Below are 22,948 nucleotides of genomic sequence, written 5' to 3'. Positions count from 1 at the left end.
TTTATCTGATATATTGTTTGTGAATATCTTCTCCCATTCTGTCGGTTGCCTTTTAGTTTTGCTGATTGTTTCCGTCACTCTGCAGAAGCGTTTTATTTTGATGAGGTCCCAGTAGTTCATTTTTACTTTTATTATCCTTGCCTCCAGAGATGTGTTGAGTAAGAAGTTGCTGTGGCCTAGGTCAAAGAGGTTTTTGCCTGCTTTCTCCTCAAGGATTTTGATGGCTTCCTGTCTTACATTTAGGTCTCTCATCCATTTTGAGTTTATTTTTGTGGATAGTGCAAGAAAGTGGCCCAGGTTCGTTTTTCTACATGTCGCTGTCCAGTTTTCCCAGCACCATTTGCTGAAGAGACTGTCTATTCTGTTAGATATTCTTTCCTTTGTGAAAGATTAGGTAGCCATACATTTGTGGGTCCACTTCCAGGTTCTCTATTCTGTTCCACTGATCTGAGTGTCTGTTTTTGTGCCATGTTTTCCCACCTTTTTCCACCTTGGTGCCTCTGCTCATGTCTGCACACCAGCCTTCTGCTGATGCAGCCCCACCTTCCCGGCTGCCCACTGTCCTCTCTCTGTAACCGTTTGATGGGGGAAGAGAGTGAGGGCCACACTGCGGGGCAGAACATGGAAGGGGCCTGTGAGAGGCCTGGACAGACAGTGCTGGCTTGAGGCCAGGCAGCTTCCAGCCCCCTTCCCACTGGGTGGCTGCAGCCCCAGGCTTAGGTTCTGAGTCAGGGGGAGGCCCAACCCCACTTCTGGGCTGCCACTTGGTGGGACAAGCTGATCCCAACTGACCCTCTAGCCGATATGTGGTGCCGCGGAAGCCAGCTAGGCTGCCTGGATCTGGCAGGGAGCTCCTGGCCCCTGGGGGGCTTGCCCAGGAGGGACCAAACCCCTGCCAGCGCTGCCTGAGCCTCCCTTCTCCTTAAGCAGTTTCCGCACACTGCCTCTCTTGAGCAGGCCCCCTGCGCATGCTCAGTGCCTTCCGTTTGCTGTGCGCCTTCAGACTAGTCCTTGGCTTTGCAGAGCCTCTGTCTTCCTCATCCAGAATGTGGGCGATTCCCTCCAGCTTGCCAGGACGGGGCACACACCATGCCACCTGGCCTGCTCCGGGCCAGGCCGGCCCCAAGTGTGTGGGGGTTGTGCAGAGGGGCTGCTGGTGGTAAAAGAGGGTGGCTTGGGTTCAAATCCTGCCTCAGCTGCGAGCAGCTCAAGACTGGGGTTCCCTGAGCTTATTTCCTCCTCAATAAAATGGGGACAAGATTCAGAGAGATCCTTATACAAAGTGTGTGGTGCTACATTGTCGCTATAATCATTGGCATCGTTTTGCACGTTCCCTGTCTCTTCTCCCTGATCTGAATTTGCTGTTAAAACAAGCTATTCTTGACCTTGAGGGTATCCGGTGCAGCATTGCAACCCAAACCACATGTGAGAAAGGGCAGGGGCCCTCCAGGGAGCCCCCTGCCCCTCAAAGGCACAGCACAAAACCAGTGTCCAGTGGGCCGTCTGGCTCAAGTGGTCTCTGTAGGCCGCTGCCCTCGGTGTCACCTGTGAAATGGGATGAGCGCGGGAATGACGGACAGCGCACCGTGGGGGCAGGGACTGCGACCAGCCACCGGCCCCTGCTGACTAACTGATAGGCTGTTCTCTCCCCCAGACACTGATGGAGAGGCAGAGACGGAAGGCGGACATCGAGAAGGGGCTGCAGTTCATTCAGTGAGTGTGGGGCCGGCGGGGCAGCGGGGTCCAGGGGCGGCGATGCCCGAGGCCCGCGCAGGCCGTCTCCAGCTCTCCCTTTCCTTCTCGCTCGGCCTTTGCTGCTCAGGCTCCCATGTGTGCTGGGGAGTGAGGAGGTGGGCCGGCGGGATGGGGGTAGGTCTGTGAACCCCACCAGGCACGCACACTCCCTGACACTGGTTATCCTTCAGTCCTCAGCCTGCCACTGTGCCCTCACCTGCATACACGCTGGCACGCTGCCTGTTAATCCTCCCGCTCGCCTGTGCATAGCCTATAATCAGTCCATCCATCCATCCGTCAGTCAGTTTCCGCTTAGTAAGCACACCTCTCACGCTCTGTGCCGGGACCCTCACATCCATCATCTTCTTAATCCTCACAACAGCCCAGTGAAGTAGGTCTTTTCTCCATTTTGCTGAGGCTCAGAGACATTAAGAAACTTGTTTATGGTCACACAGCTATAAAGTGATAGGATTCTTTTTTTTTTATGTTTATTTATTTTGAGAGAAAGAGAGAGAGCACAAGCAGGGGAGAAGCAGAGAGAGAGAGAGAGAGAGAGAGAGAGAGAGAGAGAATCCCAAGTAGGTTTAGCACAGCGCCTAATGTGAGACTCGAACTCACAAACCGTGAGATCATGACCTAAGCCGAAATCAAGAGTCAGACACTTAACTGACTGAACCACCCAGGTGCCCCAAGTGATAGGATTCTAACCGAGGTCTAGCTGACCCCAAACCCACATTTCTTTCTACTATTTGCCCCCCAAACACATGCCATGCTTTTTTAAAATTTTTTCTTTACACACAAAATATTTTTACTAAATTTTTTTTATCTCTTTTAAACAGATCTCCAGAGGCATATACTTTTAAAATTTTTAATGTTTATTTATTTTTGAGACAGAGACAGACAGGTCCTGAGCAGGGGAGGGGCAGAGAGAGAGGGAGACACAGAAGCGGAAGCAGACTCCAGGCTCCAAGCTGTCAGTCAGCACAGAGCCCAAAGCAGGGCTCGAACTCACAAACTGTGAAATCATGACCTGAGCTGAAGTCAGACGCTCAACCAACCAGGCCACTCAGGTGCCCCCCACCCAGAGGCCCCTGATTTGTGTGGGTCCTTTCCAAAGCCCTGGAAGACTCCCCTAGCAATTCTTTGTTTCTAATTTTGTGTTTTTTCTTTTTTATTTCTTTTTTTTAATGTTTATTTATTTTGAGAGAGAGAGAGTGAGCAGGGGAGGACAGAGAGAGAGGGAGACAGAGAATCCCAAGCAGGCTCTACACTCAGCACAGAGCCCAACGTGGGCCTCAATCCCATCATTGCAAGATCATGACCTGAACCGTTATTAAAAGTTGGAACAGAAAAAAAAAAGTTCGGCCGATATCAAAAGTCGGATAAGGGCACCTGGTTGGCTCAGTTGGTTGAGTCTCCGACTTTGGCTTGGGTTATGATCTCATGGTTTGTGAGTTCAAGCCCCGTGTCAGGATCGCTGCTGTCAGCGCAGAGCCAACTTCCAAACCTCTGTCTCCCTCTCTTTCTGTCCCTTCCCCCGCTTGCACTCTCTCTCAAAAATAAATGAACATTTAAAAAAAGAAGAAAATATTTATTAAAAAAATTTTTTTTAATGTTTTATTTTTGATACAGCGAGAGACAGAGCATGAGAGGGGGAGGTGCAGAGAGAAGGAGACACAGAACCGGAAGCAGGCTCCAGGCTCTGAGCTACCTGTCAGCACAGAGCCCGACGCGGGGCTCGAAGCCACTAATGTGAGATCATGACCTGAGCCCAAGTCGGGGGCTTAACCGACTGAGCCACCTGGGCGCCCTGAAAACATTTTTTTAAAAAGTTGGATGATTGGGAGACGCCTGGGTGGCTGAGTCAGTTAAGTGTTGACTCTAGATTTCAGCTTAGATCATGATCTCCCAGTCCGTGAATTCCAGCCCCATGTCGGGCTCCACGTCCAAGTGCTGGCAGTGCGGAGCCTGCTTGGGATTGTCTCTCCTTTTCTCTCTCTCTGCCCCTTCCCCCTTCTCTCCAAGTAAGTAAAGTTTTTGTTTTTATTTTTTAATGTTTATTTTTGAGAGAGAGAGTGCATGTGCATGAGTGAGCAGGGAAAGGGCAGAGAAAGAGGGAGACAGAGCATGAGCAGGAGAGGGGCAGAGAGCGCAGGAGACACAGAACTCTAAGCAGGCTGCAGTCTCTGAGTTAACAGCACAGAGCTTGACATGGGGCTCGAACCCATGAACCGTGAAATCATGACTTGAGCCAAAGTCCAACGCTTAACCGACCGAGCCACCCATGCGCCCCACAGATACGGTGTTTTGTAAGAATTCTGTTTTTAACTTAAGTCACTGACTTCAGTGGATCTGGATCTTTGAGCCCTGCCTCCTGAGTGCCCCCCCTTCCTGGGTGGTCTCCATCCCTGTGAAATGAGACACCGCCCCTTCTGTCACAGAGTCATTGTGCTGGAGGTAAATGGTAGGTGGCTCTGTGTCCTCCTTCCCCTTTCCAGAGGGCCGTCCAAGAAGGGTCAGCAATAGGACGGCCTCCCAGGAGCCCTGTTCGTCTCCTAAGGGATTGCTTTACAGGGTAACATAGGAGGACCTGCTTCTTTTAAAACTAACTGTTTTTCATACGTACACTTTGCATGCTTAGCATTTATTAGGCACCTCTGGGCACGGAGCGCTGTAGGAGTCGTGACGCGGTTTGCAGGGGTCAGGTGGCCTGGCTTGTGCGCATGAGGTGACCTTTAGGTCGGAGTGTGCCCTACTGCCCCAGGAGCTGGTGCTGGAGGGGAGAGGCTGGAGGCAGGAGGGTAGCTGCGGGGCCTGGCTGGGCAGTACGGGGAACAGTGGTGGGCCCTGGTCCCTGATGGTGGGGAGGCAAGTGAGAGGGCAGCCCCATTGTCACAGTCAAGGACACCGCCCCCTCCCCCCACACACATAGGGGAACTCAGTGCCTTCTCTCCCCCCTTTCACTCTCTGGCTCTGGCTGCTGCCTCCTGCCCAGGTGCCAGCAGCAGCTCTGGGCAAAAGAGCGAGCCCCAGCCCTGCGCTCCAGTCCCGGCTCTGACGCCAACCTGCTGTGTGACCTTGGCCAAGTCACTGCCCACTCTGAGTGTCTCTTCTCCCCTCTGTGACATGAAGGACCAGGAGACAAACCCCAGCTGTTTTCCTGGCTCAGCCCTTTAGGCTGACAGGTGTGCCTCTGTTGTCCCAGGCTGGTGCCTTCTTCTGTCCTGAGCTGGCATTTTATTGGGCACAGGAGAGGAGATGGTGCCCATAGCCCCATCTGCTAGGGCTGGAATGAGGAGTCAGGCTCTGAGTGTACTCAGCATTGGCCAAGGTCATGCATGTTTTGGGGGCAGGGATGGGAGAAGGACAGAGGCTCCCCAGCTGGGGCACCTGCTGCCTGGGGCCTGCATTTGCGGGTTTAGCGTGGCGGGGGCACGGTTGTTCCCAGAGCACTGGTCCCTCGGGAGGAGGGCAGCTGGCTGCCGCTGGAGCTGGCCTGTTCTTCGTCAGCATCTGCACTGGGAAGGCCTGGGGCAAACGTGATCTTCCTCCCCCTCTCCCGGCAAAAGCCGAACTCCAGCACGGTGTTGGTTTGGGGAGAAAAGGCTGCTGTTCCCTCTCCCCAATCCACAAGGGGACGTCTGAGGTCTGAGCTAGAGGAGCCCACTTCTGGCATGATCCATGGCCTTTGGGGCTCTGGCTCCGGGGGCCCCCATGAGACTGAGGCCCCTGGGCTCACCCAGACTCCATGTCCCTCTCCTTTCTTTTCCTGCTAGGTCGACACTACCCCTAAAGCAAGAAGAATATGAGGTGAGCATCAGCGGCGGGGCAGGGGTGCCCAGGAGAGGGGGTTGTAGAGGCCGGGTGCCAGGGCTGGGGCGTGCACGCAGACCCCTGAGCCCCTTCTGCACCCGCCCGTGGCAGGCCTTTCTGCTCAAGCTGGTGCAGAACCTGTTTGCTGAGGGCAATGACCTGTTTCGCGAGAAGGACTACAAGCAGGCGCTGGTGCAGTACATGGAGGGGCTGAACGTGGCCGACTACGCCGCCTCCGACCAGGTGGCCCTGCCCCGCGAGCTGCTGTGCAAGCTGCACGTCAACAGGGCCGCCTGCTACTTCACCATGGTGAGCCCGCCCCGGCCCCCCACCCGCTGTTTCCCAAAGATGCCCAGCCGAGCTGGCCCGCACCCCGGGGAGCCTCTGCAGGCCGCCTCCACCTCCTTCCCTGTGAGTCTCAGCACTTGCTCTGGTGGCTCCCGGCCCAGGCCGCACCCCGGACTCACCTGCAGAGCCCTTAAAGTGCTGATACGTGATACAAAAAATGGTTTGCTGAGGCCTGAGCCCCACCCCCGCTGAGTTGAGTTACGTGTGAGACGCTCGCCAGGCCAGCCTGGGCATTGACAGGAGTCTGTGGGTCATCGGGGCTGAGGACTGCCACCCTCATTGCCCACTGCCTCTTGCTGCAAACCCCTGGCGGGTCCCGCTCCTCCCTCATGGGCTCCCTCCCGTGTCCCCTCGTCCTCCCTCAAGCTCTGGCCGCCTCCTCTTCCCTGTCTGCTTGCTCCTGACTCAGTCACTCACCAGATCCTTAGGGATGTTCTGTGGTGAGCTCTTTAGAGGACCCACTAACACCTCTGCCCTCCAGAGTGGACTGTTCCGGATAAGCGAGTCTATGAGGTTCCTGTTCACACCCTGTCTTGGTCCCCGAGCTGCCTTCCTGCTTTCACGCCCTCTCAGAGGTTCCGTTATTACTCATGGTCCCTGACACTCTCAACCGAAGGCAGGGATGGAAGTAGGTGTGTCTGGACGGCCAGGCTCATCGCTATGGAAGTTGAAGGCCACCACCCCCCCTCACCCCCAGTGGCCTGCAGCTGGACGTACAGTTTCCCTCGACTGGAATATGAATGCCAGGGGTGTTTCCTGGAGATCTGGAGCCCCCTCCCCGGCCCTCCAGCCTCGTCCATCTCTGCAGGGAAAGGGGCAGGAGGCCCGGGGGAGGGAGGTGACCAACGCCGACCGTGTGACCGCCTGCTCCTCTCCGCAGGGCCTGTATGAGAAGGCGCTGGAGGACAGCGAGAAAGCGCTGGGCCTGGATGGCGAGAACATCCGGGCGCTGTTCCGCAAGGCCCGCGCCCTCAGCGAGCTGGGCCGTCACAAGGAGGCGTATGAATGCAGCAGCAGGTGCTCCCTGGCGCGGCCCCACGTGAGTGCCCTGAGTCCCTGTGCGGGGCCGGGCTCTGCCCAGCCTGTTGCCTCCCCTGCGCCACGGACCAGCAGATACTGGTATTTACACTGAGTTCTGGTTGCTTTTGAGGCACTGCTGAAACTACACGGTGTGTATTAACCCACACAATCCTTGCATCGGGCCTTTGAGCTAGAGAGAGGGACTTACCCAGCATCACAGCGGGCGGTGGAGGGGGTGCGGCAGAGCTCACACTTGAACCCAGGCAGTCTGATTCTAGACTTGGCATTCTTTAAAAAAAATTTTTTTTTAATGTTTATTTTTGAGAGAGGCAGAGAAAGAGGGAGACACAGAATCCAAAGCAGGATCCAGGCTCTGAGCTGTTAGCACAGAGCTCGATGCGGGGCTCAAACCCATGAACTGTGAGATCATGACCTGAGCTGAAGTCGGACGCTTAAGTGACTGAACCACCCGGTCGCCCCTAGAGTTGGCACTCTTACCCTCTAGGGTTGCCATGAGGACTAAAAGAAGTGTCACGTGTGTGGGGGTCCCGATGTCCAAGCTGCCACTGGGTGGGGGAGAGGCAGGGAATTGGCCAGCAGAGAGCCTTGCTTGCCCTGGCCCACACGCAGCTGGGCACGTGCCCTCTGCCCCCTTTATTCACCCACTTCATGAATATTTACCAAACACCCACACAGTACCCAGATCTGTGTCCTTGATGGACCCACAGTCTGCTGGGAGATGTGGAACAGCCCTGGGGTCTAGGTCTGGCTCCACCACTGACCCCCAGCATGACCTTGGACAAAACACTTCCCCTCTCTGCACATGAGCTCCATGTCTATGAAGTGTCCCTCCTACTTTATCCCTGAAATAATGAGTAGACAATGGCTCAGAAAAGGCTCAGTTCTGCCCAGGAGTGATCAGGGTCTTGGAGGGCTCCCTGGAGGAAGGTGGGCTTGAGTGGGACCAGAAGCAGGAAGGATCTGGGTGGTCAGAACAGAGCTGGGGGAGGCCATGTGCACAGTGGGCAAGGATGTTGGTGTCAGAGAGCTGGCCTGGGTTTGGATTCCAATCTTGGGTCAGCCACCTACTAGCTGTGTGGCCTTGGAAACACAGCTTAGTCTCTCTGAGCCTTGTTTATCAAAGGGCTATGAGGATGGAATCTCAAAACCATACAGTAGCTTCAGGAAACATTAGCTGTTACTATCCTTTTTGCTTACTATTCATGCTTCTCCAATTCAGCTGAGTTCACAGTTGAGAACCTTTCTTAGTTCTGAGACCCTAGTGTTCCTGGCAGGTCCACATCCTCCCATTCATGGGCAAGCAGGGTGGGGCTTGCCCCGCCGTACAGGCGAGGACTCCAGGGCCCAGGGAGGGCTGCTGACTCTGAGTTGGGGGACCCCACCCCTGTACTCCAGTCTTTGTTGGCAAATGCTGGCTAAGCCCTGCTCCGTGCTGGGTACTGGGGACCAGAGATGACTGAGACCCTGGCCCCAGGCTCCAGATAGAGAGGTGGACAAATGCACGGGGTGTTACAGCATCCCGGCGGCCCCTTTGCTGCCTGGACCATAGTTGCTGTTTCTTTGTTTACTGGTAGCCACTCCCCCGCTAGATTGGAGCCGCCATGTGGCCTGGGCCCCCGTCTGCCCTGTGCTAGTGGTGTCTCTGGCTCCTAGCCCTTGCCTGGCACTTAATGCATATACAGGAGCACAGTAATTGCTGGGTGCTATTACTGAGCACTAATCGTGGGGAGCAGTTTTCCAAACTCCTCACATTCTCACTCCTGTGGGCCTGGGCACGACCCCCATGTCCTCCCTTGCAGAGTTCCCGGACATTGTGTGGTGAAAGCAGGAAGTTGTAGAGGAAGAGGGATAATATGATCTCACTTACGTTACAAGCAAAACTGAGCACGCTTCCTAGGTTTGTAGGCATGTATGCACATTCCTGGAAAAGGGCCGTAAGGAAGCACATCGGCCAGGAGGCCTGCTCCCTCTGGGGGGAGCCAGTGCGGGGATGGGGACAGGGGTGATCCAGGGGGGCTCTTGTTCTCCCTGCAACATTTCAGCCCTCTACAGGGTCACCTCTCCTTGCTGAATTTTATTTTATTTTAATTTTTTTTAACATTTTTATTTATTATTGAGAGAGAGAGAGAGAGAGACAGAGAGAGACAGAGAATGAGCAGGGGAGGAGCAGAGAGAGAGGGAGACACAGAATTTGAAGGAGGCTCCAGGTTCTGAACTGTCAGCACAGAGCCCAAGGTGGGACTCAAACTCACAAACTGTGAGATCATCACCTGAGCCAAAGTCAGACGTTTAACCAACTGAGCCACCCAGCACCCCCTTGCTGAATTTGAGAAATAAATTTTATTTGATTTCTTTTTCCAAAAAATACTTTAAAGTATATTTCTTTTGAGAGAGAGGGAGAGTGAGTGGAGGAGGGACAGAGAAAGGGAGAGGGAGAGAGAGTTAGAGAATCCCAAGCTGGCTCAGCAGTCAGCGCAGAGCCCGATGCAGGGCTCAAACTCACGACCCTGCGAGATCGTGATCTGAGCCGATGCCAGATGTTTAACTAACTGAGCCACCCAGGTGTCCCTAGAAAAAAAAAAGATAATTTTAAAATCCAAAGCAAAGGGGCGCCTGGGTGGCTTAGTCAGTTGAACATCCAGCTTTGGCTCAGGTCATGATCTCAGATTTGTGGGTTCGGGCCCCGTGTCGGGCTCTCTGCTGACAGTTTGCTCCGAGTCTGGAGCCTGCTTCAGATTCTGTATCTCCTTCTCTCTCTGCCCCTCCCCCTCTCATGCTCTGTCTCTCTTTGCCTCTATAATAATAAATAAATGTAAAAAAAAAATCCAAAGCAAAAATTATTCCTTTCCCCTCCCCACAGTAAATGGGAAAAAGGGAAGCACGGGTTCTGGTTCGGCCCCACTGCACACTAGTGTGACCTGGGCAGCCAGTGACCCCTCTTACGGCCTCGCTCCCTTGTCAGTACCACGGGGTGGGGCGCCTGGCTGGCTCAGTCGGTAAAACCTGGGGTAAGGGCGGACCCCCTCCCCTCCTTCCCTGCCTGCTGGTCCCGGTCTCCAGAGCACGGCTCTGGGAGCTAGGGCAGACTAACCCGCTCCGCCCCGTGTCTTGTCCCAGGATGAAAGCGTAACTCAGCTTGGTCAGGAGCTGGCTCAGAAGCTCGGGCTGCGAGTTCGGAAAGCATATAAGAGGCCCCAGGTAGGTGGGCTCTGGGTGCTGGGGGTCAGCGGGGGTGGAGGTGGGAAGATCTGAAGGGAGACCAGGCACCTTTGGGCAGAAGTGGGGGAGGGGGGCCAGGGCCAGCCCAGGACAGAGGGGAATGGGAACAGGTGATCCCTGTCAGCTGAAAGCCTGGACTGACTTCCAGAACCTTTGGGAAAAGGAGAGAACAGCCGAAGCTTCCAGTTCACCTTAGACACCAGCTGCTAAAACCTCCTCCATCCCCGGCCCTGGCCGCCTTAAGCAGCCCCAAGATGGCCTGAAGGGACACTGGTGTCTTTTCAGCCTTGTGTTCTCAAATAACCTCTGTGTGATGCAGATTTGAGACATTGGTAACTATTTGGCTCTTTCAAATCCACATATATTCATTTGGCACCTACTGTATGCTAGGAGGCTCCCTGTAGGAGAGGGTATGGCTCTGGAGTGTGCTGTGACCTTGAGCAAGTTAGTTCTTTCTCCCCCGTGGTTTCTGCATCTGGACTGTGGGCATAATTATGCCCATCTCAGGGGTTCCTGAGCAGATCATCAAAATTGAAGGGTGTTTGGTGTGACGTCTGGCACAGTGCCTGGCACACAGGAAGAGTGTGTGTGTGGAGGCCCGTCCTCTGCCCAGGCCACAGTTACAGGAAGAAAATGTCCGAATCTGCCCCAGAGAGAGAACAGGGAACTTGCAACAGGCCTAGGGGCAGGGAGCCTTAGGGCATCGTGGGCCTCAGCTGCCTGTGTTGGGGCCCCTCTGCTGCCCTAGCTGATGGGACCCTGAGCGTCTTTCCAGAACCTTCATCTCTTCCCACCTCTCTAATCCCTGCAGGAATTGGAAACATTTTCTCTGCTCAGCAATGGCACTGCAGCTGGCCTGGCGGATCAGGTAGGATCGGGGCCGGGACCCCAGGCCTCCCTCCTGCCCCCAATATCAACCCGTCTTGGTTCATCCGTCCTGAGAGCTTTGGATTTACTCTCTGGGGTATCACGGCCCCAGCAGTGGGTCCAGGGCGATTAGACTGAAAGGTTGGGTTCACTCTCTCCTTGTCCAGTGCCGTGAGCCGGGCACCTGGCTGACAGCCTGGGCCTGGACCAGACTCAGGAACACCTCTGGGACACACAGCACCTCCACGTCTTAAGAGGGGCCTCCTATGACCACAGGGCCAAAGTGTGGGGACAGCTGTGGCCGCTGTGGGCGGGGAAGCCTCACCCCCACACTTCCTTTGCTATCACTTTCCTCCTCACTGGCCTTTCTGCATCTAGGCCTCTGGGTCTCAAATGTCCCCCCTCCTCCATACCGTGCTTTCTCTGCCTTTTCATTTTTAAGGCCCAGCTCAAGTATACACGCCCAGTGAGGCCCTTCCTGACCTCCCTGCCCCAGCGACTGCTGGGGAGACACACAGAAGTGGGGGGCAGAGCTCACACCTGGGACTCCCAGGCTGTGGTCTTGAGCAGAACCTTCACCTCTGAGCCTCTGTTTTTGAATCTCTGAAAGGGGGGTGAGGTCCCTTGGCCAGAACAAGGGAGCTTACCCTGAGGAATGGGGCACCCGAGGGAGCTCTGAGGAGTAGTAACTGCTGAAACTACAGCAGTATCCTGCGTTTGGAATGTCCCCATGTCCCCACTCTCAGGGCCAAGACCCTGGTTCTGCCCCATCAGACCCGGCTCACCCTAGGGGTGGTGCCAGGGCCCAGCACACACGCTGGACTCGCCCACGCTCACCACACACGCTCAGGTAGACAAGGGCGAGGCTGTAGGAGCAGAGACGGAGGCACAGCGTGAGGCAGGGCGTGGCCAGCAGCACACAGCGCAGCAGCAGCAGGCCTGCCTGCCTTCTTCGCCGTGCGGGTTTTCATTCACTCAGCAGACTCCCCGGAAACCCCTTCTTGGCCCGGGCTGGGAGCTGGGGCAGAGCTGACTTAGGCACATCCTTGCCCTCGGGGACTCCCGGGTGGCCGATGTGGATCTGCCTGGATGGCCCTCCTCGTGGATCATAACCGGAAATGTCTGGGCCTGGCACATGCTGGATGCTCAAAAAAAAAAAAAAAGTTATAGCGTTTTGCTCTAAAAAACGCCTTGGACTCTATGGCTTTTAAACAACAGAAATGCATTTCTCACAGTTTTGGAGACTGGGGAGTCCAAGATCAAGGTGCCGGCAAACTCGGCATCTGGTGAGGACACACTTCCTGGTTCACAGATGCACCTGGTGTTTCCTTCATAAGGGCACTAATATAAGCACCTCCCAAAGGCCACATTTCCTAATACTATCACTCTGGGGAGTAGGAGTTCAACATATGAACCTGACATATTTTGAACATGTGACAAACATCCAGACCACAGCACTGACTGACTGACTGAACAGTTGCAAATAACTTCACACGGCTTGAGGGAGCTACTACCTACCCCTGTTACCAAGAAGCCGCCAAGAATTTGGGTGACTTGTCTGAGTTCACAGAGCCAAAGAAAACAGTCATGGTTCCTGCCCTCAAAGAGCTCACCGTCCAGGGTGAATGGACACTAGCCTGATTCTTTCTGGTCACAAACCGTCATGAGAGCTGTAAAGGCAAAGTGTGGGGAGCCATGGGCCATCGGAATAGGGAGGCCTGATTTAGACTGGGCATCGGTGACCTTTAAAATGAGACCTGAAGGTTGAGGAGTAGGCAGGGGCATGGTGTGCTGGTAAAACAACATTTTAGATGGGGGGACAGTATGTGCAAAGGCCCTGAGGCTAGGAGGGGCTCAGAGTATGGGAGGAACCCAAGGAAGGGAGGCAGGGTACTAATGGGGCTGGAACAGTAGATAGAAGCCAGACCACCTAGCCTCTCGTGAGCTGAGTCTTCATCATCAGAGTGTTGGGAAGACATTGAAGGGGAAGTGTATTGATTCTGTTAATTAATTCAGAAACTTTCTTTTGTAATGATACTTTGCTTACTTTCCTTTTTAAGTTCATTTATTTATTTTGAGAGACAGAATGAGAGATCGAGTAGGGGTGGGGGAGAGAGAGATGGAGAGAGAGAATCCCAAGCAGGCTCCGGTCCGTTGACACAGGGCTTGATCCCACAAACAGGGAGATCATGACCCGACCCAAAATCAAGAGTTGGATGCCTAACCAGCTGAGCCACCCAGGAGCCCCCAGGCAGATCTGAGTCAGAGTTCCTGGATGTCAAGGGCTCCTGCCTCATTCCTAGAGCTCAGTGAAGCTCCCTTCTGTTTTCTGCTGATAGTGGCGTGATTGTACCTTACAGGACTACTCTGGGGTGATCCCGGATGGGTACGTGATGGGGTATCCCCGCTCCTTCCTTCTCTTCCCACAGTGACTGCCCTGGGAAAAGCCACATTCCAGTCTTCCGCTTGTGCTAGCCTCCCCTTCTTGTTCCCCAGGGTGAACTCTGACAGCCAGGCCTCATGAGTCTCTTCCCAGCATTGAGACCCTCAGTGATTATTAATTAAAGCATCTGTTTAAAAGTAATCAAGTCTGGATACACTCTTGCCTGGCAGTCAGGGCCCCCAGCAGTCTAGATCCACCGTCCCTCTCCATGCTCAGCTCCTCACGCACCAGATGGGGGGTGTGTGTGTGTGTGTGTGTGTGTGTGTGTGTGTGTGTGTCTGCGTGTCTCCTCGGCTCCGAGACAAGCTCATCCGGGGGCAGGACTGTGGCTTCCTCTGTTCTGTGCCTCCGCATGGCACCACTTGGGAGTCACGCCAGGTCTCCGCTTGCTGGTGGCGTGACCTCCAGGAAATGTTTCTCCCTGAACTTCGGGTTCCCCTTGGTATAACAGATTATTGTGCTCAGTTCCTGGGGTGGTTGCGTGGATGAAATGAGGGCAGGCCTGGGAAGCCCTCCCCTTCCCGTCCCAGCCCAGCCCACAAGTCTCTCCTCAGGGTCAAGGATGGGGGAGCCCTCAGGCTCCTCCCAGGCCAGCGAGTGAGTGCCCAGTGTATCAGCTGCCCGTCACAGCTGGCAGGGCCCGGCTCGGTGCGCACCAAGCCTGCAGCCAGGGGGCCACAGAGGGCGCCGTGCATGACATCCAGCCCCCGGCCCCCACCAAACTATCCATGCATCCCTGCAACCGTGCTGGGACTCCCACCATGTGCATAGGAGCCGGGGCTGGTCATGGGACGGGTCTGTGAGGAGCCCAAGCAGAGCGAACTCTACAGATCCTGCCTCAGTGGGCCACGTGGTGCTACGCGTGTCCACACACACACGCATACACCCAGTGACATCCACACGCTTCTGTCCACATACCACACACACAGCCACATACTTCCACATGCACACACGTGTGCGCGCACACACACACACATACACACACAGTGGCCTGAGGCTACACAGGGTCGTGAGGGGGGAGCACTCCAGCCTGATCCCCTGACCCGGAAACCCGACACACACCGGGTGTGTGAGCGTGGCTGCGGGGACCCTGGCACAGGAGTCCCGATCATTCAGCCGGTAACTCATTGCACGCGTGTGCCTCGCAGGGGGACCTCACACTGGAGATGACACGGGTGGGTACGGGGTCCGTGCCAGCGCTGCCCCTCGGCAGTGTGAGGGACGAGACACCGGGAGGGCTGTGAGTTCTAGAACAGCTAGAACTCGAGTAGGCCTCGGTTGGGGCGGAGGGAGCAGAGCTCAAAGGCAGAGCAACGGCTTGGACACAGGCCTACCTGCAGGACAGGGAAACACACACCCTCGGCCACAAGACTAGTTCTAGATCGGAAGAGGCCATGCTCTGCGTCTGTGTCTGAGCTCCGGTCTCGAGCGCGCCCTTATCTGAGGTGACCACCCTGCCACTCGGGGAGCTGCTAGGGCCTGCCATTTTGTAATAGCCGCCGGCACAAGGCTCCCCGAGGTGCTCCGTAAACCTTGTTGCTACGGGAGTGTCCCTGGCAGGGAGGGCTAGGGAGGGGCGGGGGAGATGAGCCAGTAAAACGGGCTGGGGCTGGGTGGCGGGCAGGGGCCTGGCGAGCCGTGGACAGCCCCAAACAGGGAGACACACCGCCATCCCTAGAGACGTTCCTCTAGCACCTCTTTCGCGCCACCTCCTGCTCCCCGTGGAAGTAACTACTGTGACCCAGCGTGGCAACCTTGGTTTTTGCAGCCAACCCACCCCCACCCCCACCCCACACCAAGATACTGAGCATCATGTCTTTGCTGTGCTAGGGCCGGGCTCCGGGGCACGAGAAGGGGGGGTTCTATGCAGGTGCCCTGGGCTGGGGTCAGGGCAGGCCCCCGGGTCAGACACCCCGTCTCTGACCCAGGAGTGGCAGCGTCCCTGGACCACTGTCTCCTCCGCGCGGGGGGGTGGGGGGAGCCCCTCTCAGGGCACCTGCACCAAGGGCTGAACTCAACTGGCGCGAGGCAGGGCCCTGGGTAAATGTCGTTGCTGTTGTCACCGCTGTCGATCCACGGGGCCGGATGGCTAGCAGTGAGGCTCTCTGGTCCTCCTGCTCCCCTCGCCAGGGGCACAGAGAACATGGGAGCACCTAGGGGCCCCGCTGTGGAAGGGGAGGATGTGCCAGGCTTGAGGAGTGACTCGGGCCACAGCCAGGGGTGGGGGACACCAGGGAGCGAGTCTGTGGGGATAAGAATGCAGAGGCTGGTGAGAGAAAACACCCAGACCCCCTCAGGCCAGCCTCCTGACAGACTTGGAAAGAACCTCCTGTGTGTCCGGCACTGCTCTAAGGTCTATGCAGATGTCACGTGATTTCAGATATAGAACTGTCCCAGAAGGTGGGTGACTGTCCACCTTAGTCCACAGATACAGGAACAGGCCCAGAGAGGATGAGGAACTTGGCAAGGCCACAGAGCCAGCTCAGGCCCAGCTTTGGCTCCAGCAGCAGGTCCACGAGTGGCAGTGGACACCCACCCGGGCTCATTTGGCCTGGGACTGTAATTGGGGGAGGGACACTGGTGATTCAGGGAGTGGCGCTTTTGTCTTAGAGCTGTAAACTACCCACACAGGGGACAGGTGTGAAGGGCTCAGTAAAACCCTAGCCACCTGCCCCGGGGCATGGACCCCATGCTGTGACGGGTTAGGAAACTGAGGCTCACAGGTTCTGTCTTTCCCCCCAGGGCTCTCCTTCCAGCCGGCCGGCAGATGTGAGGCTCAGACTCAGACTCTTGCCCGTCAGCCCTGTGCTTACTTCTAGCAATAGTCAGGGCAGCTGGGTGGCTCAGTCGGTTGAGCGTCCAACTCTTGATCTAAGCTCAAGTCTTGATCTCAGGGTTATGAGTTCAAGCCCCAAGTTGGGTTCTGCAGTGGGTGTGAAGCCTCCTTTAAAAAAAAAAAAACAGGGCACCTGGATGGTTCAGTCGGTTAAGCATCCAACTTGGCCTCAGGTCATGATCTCAGGTTTCTGAGTTTGAGTCCCGTGTCGGGCTCTATGCTGACAGGTCAGAGCCTGGAGCCTGCTTCAGATTCTGTGTCTCCCTCTCTGCTCTCTCACGCTTGCTTGCTCTCTCTCTCTCTCTCTCTCTCTCTCTCTCTCTCTCTCTCAAAAATAAGTAAACTTAAAAAAAAATTACAACAGCAGTCACGGGTTGGGGTAGGGCGGATGCCATGGCCTTCCCAGCCCCTCTCTGCCTGACCCTCTGTGTCCTTCCTCTCCACAGGGAACTTCCAATGGATTGGGATCGATAGATGACATCGAAACAGGTAGTGTCCCTGATTTGAGGGGACAGGGTAGAGATGGGGCCCCAGGGAAGGCTCCAGCCCCTCCCAGCCCGGAGCCAAGGGCTCCCTGCGCTGGGGTTTCCCCCCCCAGGGACGGAGGGTGGGGGTCTGCCACACAGTGGAGTAACGTTGGTCTCTTGTTCTCCACTCCAGGCCAGCCCCTCCCCCAACTGAGAATCCCCTTCTCTTCCTCACTAGCTTCCAGGAAGGGTCACATTTAAAAAGTGGCCCTTAGAGAGGGCATTGCTTAGCCCAGAGGTCCGATATTCAGGCACTGGGCCAGGCCCACTGGAGAGCTGTCGTAGGACTGAAGAGCCCTTTCCGGTTCCACTGAGCCCTTCCTTCACTGTGATTGAGCCTCCAGCTGTGGGGTCAGCCCAGCAGGACAGACAGGCTTCCTGACAGGAGCTAGGGAAAGGAGGGAAGGTGTTGCCGGAGAACCCTAGGGCCCTGGGACACCTCCCCACCCCACCCCCCACCAAGCAGGACCCCCTGCAGCTGCTGAGCCCACCCTCCCCTCCACAGACTGCTACGTGGACCTGCGAGGCTCCCCGGCCCCCCTCCCCTCTACCCCCACAATGCCCCTGTTCCCTCACGTTCTGGACCTGCTGGCCCCCCTGGACAGCAGCAGCAGGGCCCTCCCTGGCACCGAGAGCCTGGACGACTTCTCCGACGGCGATGTCTTTGGTCCGGAGTTGGACACCCTCCTTGACTCACTGGTGAGCTGTGCTATTCTTCTGCTCCCTGATCCCCACCCCCACCCAGGACCCCAGCACCTTCATCGCCTGTCCCGCAAGGGGTGGAGGGAGGATCGCATCCCCATATCACAGTTGGGGAAACTGAGGCCTGAGGAGGGAAAGGGACTCGCCTGGGGTACAAACTTCAAGCTCTAGAATGCACAATCAGAGAGACCATAAAGATCCCTGGCTCCGCTCGTGGGATGGGTCTGGGCTGAGGCTCAGAGGAGTCTGCTTGCCTGGGGCCCACAGGGCCTGTCTCTGCCCAGGCCTGGGTGGTCACGCTCTCCTCCAACCCCTCCCTCTGTTCCCCACCTCACAGTCCCTGGTCCAGGGAGGCCTGCCTGGAAGCGGCATGCCCAGCGAGCTGCCCCAGCTGATCCCCGTGTTCCCCGGTGGGACCCCACTGCTGCCACCCGTAGTGGGCGGCTCCATCCCCGTCTCCAGCCCGCTGCCCCCTGCCTCCTTTGGCCTCGTCATGGACCCCTCCAAGAAGCTGGCCGCCTCTGTGCTGGATGCCCTCGACCCCCCAGGCTCTGCACTGGACTCCCTCGACCTGCTGCCGTACTCGGATACCCGGTTGGATGCCCTCGACAGCTTTGGGTCGACCCGTGGCTCCCTGGACAAGCCCAACTCCTTTGTGGGTGAGGCCTGGGCAGGCACATTCCTCCCCACCCCCTTGACCGTTCTCAAAGTGCCACCACATCCCCAGCCTCTGGGCAGTGGAGTTGGGATTATGGCTCTATTCGGCCAAAGCCCAGGCCCTCTCACCCCATCGTGGTCCGGAGTCACAGCCTCTGAGTTGCTGTGTCTCCTGCAGTGCTCAGCACAGTGTGGGGCTGAGGCTAGAGGGGATGGGTGTCTTGTTCAAGATCAAACAGCACAGCTGGGATAGGCCAGGACTTCAGACTTGCAGTACGATGCTCTCTGCCCAGACTTCTGGGGCCCTGGCGTTGCCAGGCTGGCAGGATCCCATGGGGATGGTTCTGAGGCCGGGGGAAGGGGTGTGAGCCCGCTGGCTCCTTCATCACTGCTCTGAGCTGGGTGCCAGGGATGCAGAGAGGAAGCAGACCTGTCTGGGCCCTTGCTGGACCAGCTTTCTGACAGACGGATTTAGCCCAGGGGGCTCCTGGCTCACGGATTCATGAGGCTTCAGGGCACAGATGTGCTTCACTCAGCTCTGGGGTCAGAGACTTCCTAGAGGAGGTAGTGGCTGAGCAAGGTCTTGCCGGAGAAGGTCTTAAAAGAACAGTAAGATCCAGGCCTGCCTGATGGATGGACTGGCCGACAAGCAGAGTAGTCAACCAGAGGGTCGGGGGTGGGGAGACCTTGGAAGACCTGAGGCTGGTGTCAGAGGACCTTTGAGCTGAGCTGAGAGCTTGGGCTTTCTCCCAGGGGCAGTGGGGGCCACAGGAGGTAAGCACAGGTCATACATGCTCGGGCTGGGACATTCTCTGTCCCTGGGCAGTGGCCTTGAGGGTAGAGTCAGGGATCAGCACAAATAGGAAAGGATGTGTGGCCTGGGTAGTTTCTACGTGTTAGAAATGCCTACAAAGATGTCCTCGGAGGGCTTCTCAACGCCCTTCAGAGCAGGACAGGTGACCCCTGTGTTTTCTTGCTCAGAGGAAACCAAGTCCCAGGACCATCGTCCACCAAGTGGTACTCAGAAACCAGCGCCCTCGGTGAGTACTTGGTGCAGATCCGCAACCAGGCACCTTGGGCCCTCCCAGTGGTGGCCAGGAAGTGGTTGTGGGCTTTAGAGTGGGGGTGAGCCTCCTGCATGAGATGGGGTGCTGCGTCTCCCAAGGAGAGGCATCCTTGGAATGGATGGGCCAGAGATGGTGTCTTCCTAGCCCTTCCAGGCTGAGCCACCTGCTGGGAGGGTGAGCTGAGGGCACAGCCCAACCCTTGTCCAACAGAAGACGACGTTGGGGCTCAGAGGGCTTAAGTAACTTCTCCAGGGTTAGTCACGTGCCTGTTCTTGGGACTCAGCCAGGTTCTGAGTTTCGGAGAGCACTCAAGCAAGTGTCAGGCAGCCTGCGCTCTGCACTCTGGCCTCGGCCTAGACACTGGCTGTGTGGTCCTGGGGAAGTAACCTAACCTGTCTGAGTCTTGGCCTCCTTCCCCATCTGCTGATGCGTTGGGGGCTTGGGAGCTATCTGTAGGGAGTAGGGAGGGCAAGTGCACAGGCCCCAGTCAAGCCATTTCTGTTTCTCTGCTTTCCTGTTGGGCTTTTGCTCAAAGGAGGATTCTGGGCCAAGATCCCAGTCACCCAAGTAACCCCACTTGGCTGGTCCAATCCCTAAGTTATAGATTCTTGGATCATGTTATAAGGAATTCCTTGGCCAGGAGGGTAGGAGAAATGTAAGGGTATTGGGCTACAGTTCTGCTCTTGGGTGGGATGGGGGGGCGTGGTCTGGGAGCCCCACCCCGGCCTCTGGTGCCCAGGCTGGCTCTGGTGGCTCCGGCCATGGCCCAGTGCCCAAAATGGCCACCCTCTTCCCATCCCAGCCAGAGCCCTCCATGCCCAACACCGCCCTGCTCATCAAGAACCCCTTGGCTGCCACCCACGAGTTCAAGCAGGCCTGCCAACTCTGCTACCCTAAAACAGGTAATGTTACCCCTCTGCCCTGAGATACTGGGAACTTTGAGAGTATCACATTCCAAAATGACAGAACACTAGTGTACCCGTCAGAAGCTTGGGAAAACAGAAGCCCCTCCGGGTATTTCAAGCAGGTGGGGGTTGGGGGAGGATGGGACAGAATATGGGAGTTTGGGGCTTTCAAAACTGCTGGAAGAGGGGTGCCTGGGTGGCTCAGTCGGTTAAATGTCCGACTTCACCTCAGGTCATGATCTCAGGGTTCGTGAGTTCAAGCCCCACATCAGACTTTGCTGAATGCTTGCTCAGAGCCTGGATCCTGCTTCGGATTCTGTCTCCTGTCTCTCTCTGCCCCTCCCCAACTCGTGCTCTGTCTCTCAAAAATAAATGTAAAAAAAAAAAAAGCCTGCTGGAAGAGCTGGAGGAGTGGGGGCTGGGAGGCCCCACTGGCCTCTACACCGCTCTTCCACAAGCTGAGGACCGGAGCTGGGTTGCACTGCTCCCACACCGTGATCGGGGGGCTGCTGGACCTTCTGGTCTGTACCCGGCCGCCCACAGCCCGGAGGCTGGTGCCTGGCCATGGAGGTGAGGCCGGCCGGCCACTGCAGGAGCACACCAGCCCCCACACACCTCCCTTCCCCTCCGCCTCTTGGTCCGCTTCTCACATGAGTGCAACTCCCTGGGCGAATGCCAACCTTGCCTGGAGCCCAGGTGGCAAAGGAGTCTGGGAAATGTGGTTCCTAGATCCCCAGCCCCCAAATCCAAGGGAGGCTACAGAAGCAGTTTGGAATAGATGCCCAATGCCGGGACACCATTTTCAGCACACCTGGAATCTCAGAATTCTAGTCTAAGACTCATTTTCCAGAATCCCTGAAGGTTTCATGTGATGCTCTCTTGGGATGCCAGGCTTAAAAGTCTTAGCAGTCTAGAATTCTCTGTCTCAGGGGTATTAGGGTTGACAGGACCTTAGAGGTTGTCTAGTTGCTGTCGTCCCTGCCCACTGGGAGACCTCCCCCTTCATCTCCCTGAACATACACGTCGCCCATGAGAGTCACCCCACCAAAGCTCCCAGGGACTGCCGGCGGCAGGGACAGAGCGCCATCTTGTTGGATGGCTATGCCCACGACCAAGTTCTTCCTCACACGGACCTCAGACTGTCTCCACAGTCCACACGCCCGCTGCCCCTGCGCTGGAGGAGCCAACAAACGCCCCATGAACGGCCATGCCCCTGCTGGTCCCCACAAGGGCTATTTCCTCACTGTCAGGGGAGAGGAGGCCCTGGGTCAGAAGACTTGGCAGGAGCAGGGTGGGGGAGGGGGACAGCGGGCAGTGCCATTCTGGGCAGGACAGGAAAGAGGTGGGCCTGCTCTCTGCCAGGTACTGTCTTCACAGTTCCTTCTAGGGAAACACTGAAATGTCTGGCTCACTGGGGGGTCAGGAAAGGGGCTGGGTGCGTTGGAGGGGGCCTCCCCTCACCTCCGCTCCAGGGAGCCTGTGGCCAGGAAGGGTGTGGCAGGCACTGGCGGGAAGCCCAGGTGAAGGAGGTGGGTTTTCAGGCAGGAGCCCGATTCCCATGGCTTGGGTCCATCTGCTGTCACCCTTCAGTTCTACATCTGAAGTCTGTCTCTGTCCACGTGTCCCCACAGGCCCCAGGGCGGGCGACTATACCTACCGGGAGGGCCTAGAGCACAAGTGCAAGCGGGACATCCTGCTGGGCCGGCTCCGGAGCTCTGAGGACCAGACGTGGAAGCGGATCCGGCCCCGGCCCACCAAGACCAGCTTCGTGGGCTCCTACTACCTGTGCAAAGGTGGGTGGGCTGCAGCGGGGCCTCAGCCCCACGCCCAGCTGGGGCCCTGCCCTGCGTCACTGGTAGGCAGGTGGCCATTCACCAACGATGAATTCCATACCAGAGTGAGCCTCTGGCCCCCACCCTGGCAGCTCCACAGACAGGAAGGAACATTCTGGATGTTCCATTCAAGCTGGAGCCCCTACTGAGTGTGAGGATCAGGCAGCTCACGGAGAGTAGTTGCTGTCACCTCTGTGGGGTCGCAAAGGGCTGTCGGAGAGACGTGGAGAGAATTCACGTAAAGCATTTTTTTTTTTATTTTTTAATGTCTTTTATTTATTTTTGAGAGACAGATAGAGACACTGTCAGCAGGGGAGGGTCAGAGAGAGAGGGAGACACAGAATGTGAAGCAGGCTCCAGGCTCTGAGCTGTCAGCACAGAGCCCGACATGGGGCTCAAACCCACAAACCGTGATATCATGACCTGAGCCGAAGTCAGACGCTTAACCAACTGAGCTATCCAGGTGCCCCTCATGTAAAGCATTTGAGACCAGCATATAGTAAAGGGCTTGATAAATAATAGCTTTTTAAAATTTTATTTGGTTATTTATTGTAAATTGATTTATTTATCTTTGAGAGAGAGAGGGAGCACAAGCAGGGGAGGAGCATAGAGCGAGCAAGACACAGAATCCAAAGAAAGGTCCAGGCTCTGAGCTGTCAGCACAGAGCCCGAAATGGGGCTTTAACCCACGAACTGCGAGATCATGACCTGAGCTGAAGTCAGACACTTAACCGACTGAGCCACCCAGGTGCCTGTATTTATTTGTTTTTATTTTTTCATTATCAGTTTTACATTTTTAAGTTTAAGTTTTATCCACTAAAAGTGGATAATATTAGCTTTTAAAGCTTCATATGTTGTCATTGTCTTCACTTCTGGCTCATGTGCATTTGGCCAGTATTTAATGGACGTTTGTCACATACGTTATCTGAGGTCTTCTGTTCCCCAACCGAGCCTCGT

At 56.3% G+C, this 22,948-nt stretch overlaps 1 protein-coding gene across 2 annotated transcripts in view; it reads left to right on the top strand.

Moving 5' to 3' along the window:
• ZC3H7B (zinc finger CCCH-type containing 7B) overlaps positions 1 to 22,948 on the top strand; it is a 57,339-nt gene that overhangs the window by 20,342 nt on the left and 14,049 nt on the right. For both annotated transcript variants that reach the window (XM_029953512.1, XM_029953513.1), the window contains 12 exons: positions 1,655 to 1,713; positions 5,511 to 5,544; positions 5,659 to 5,856; positions 6,776 to 6,934; positions 10,054 to 10,134; positions 10,967 to 11,023; positions 16,748 to 16,790; positions 17,334 to 17,527; positions 17,868 to 18,189; positions 19,169 to 19,227; positions 20,057 to 20,156; positions 21,791 to 21,952. In XM_029953512.1, the coding sequence (XP_029809372.1) occupies positions 1,655 to 1,713; positions 5,511 to 5,544; positions 5,659 to 5,856; positions 6,776 to 6,934; positions 10,054 to 10,134; positions 10,967 to 11,023; positions 16,748 to 16,790; positions 17,334 to 17,527; positions 17,868 to 18,189; positions 19,169 to 19,227; positions 20,057 to 20,156; positions 21,791 to 21,952 (1,468 nt within the window). The remainder of the gene's footprint in view (positions 1 to 1,654; positions 1,714 to 5,510; positions 5,545 to 5,658; positions 5,857 to 6,775; positions 6,935 to 10,053; positions 10,135 to 10,966; positions 11,024 to 16,747; positions 16,791 to 17,333; positions 17,528 to 17,867; positions 18,190 to 19,168; positions 19,228 to 20,056; positions 20,157 to 21,790; positions 21,953 to 22,948) is intronic.

The sequence above is a fragment of the Suricata suricatta genome, chromosome 10, assembly GCF_006229205.1.
Source record: "Suricata suricatta isolate VVHF042 chromosome 10, meerkat_22Aug2017_6uvM2_HiC, whole genome shotgun sequence".
Lineage (NCBI taxonomy): Eukaryota > Metazoa > Chordata > Mammalia > Carnivora > Herpestidae > Suricata > Suricata suricatta.
This window is presented reverse-complemented; position numbering and strand designations above follow the sequence as displayed.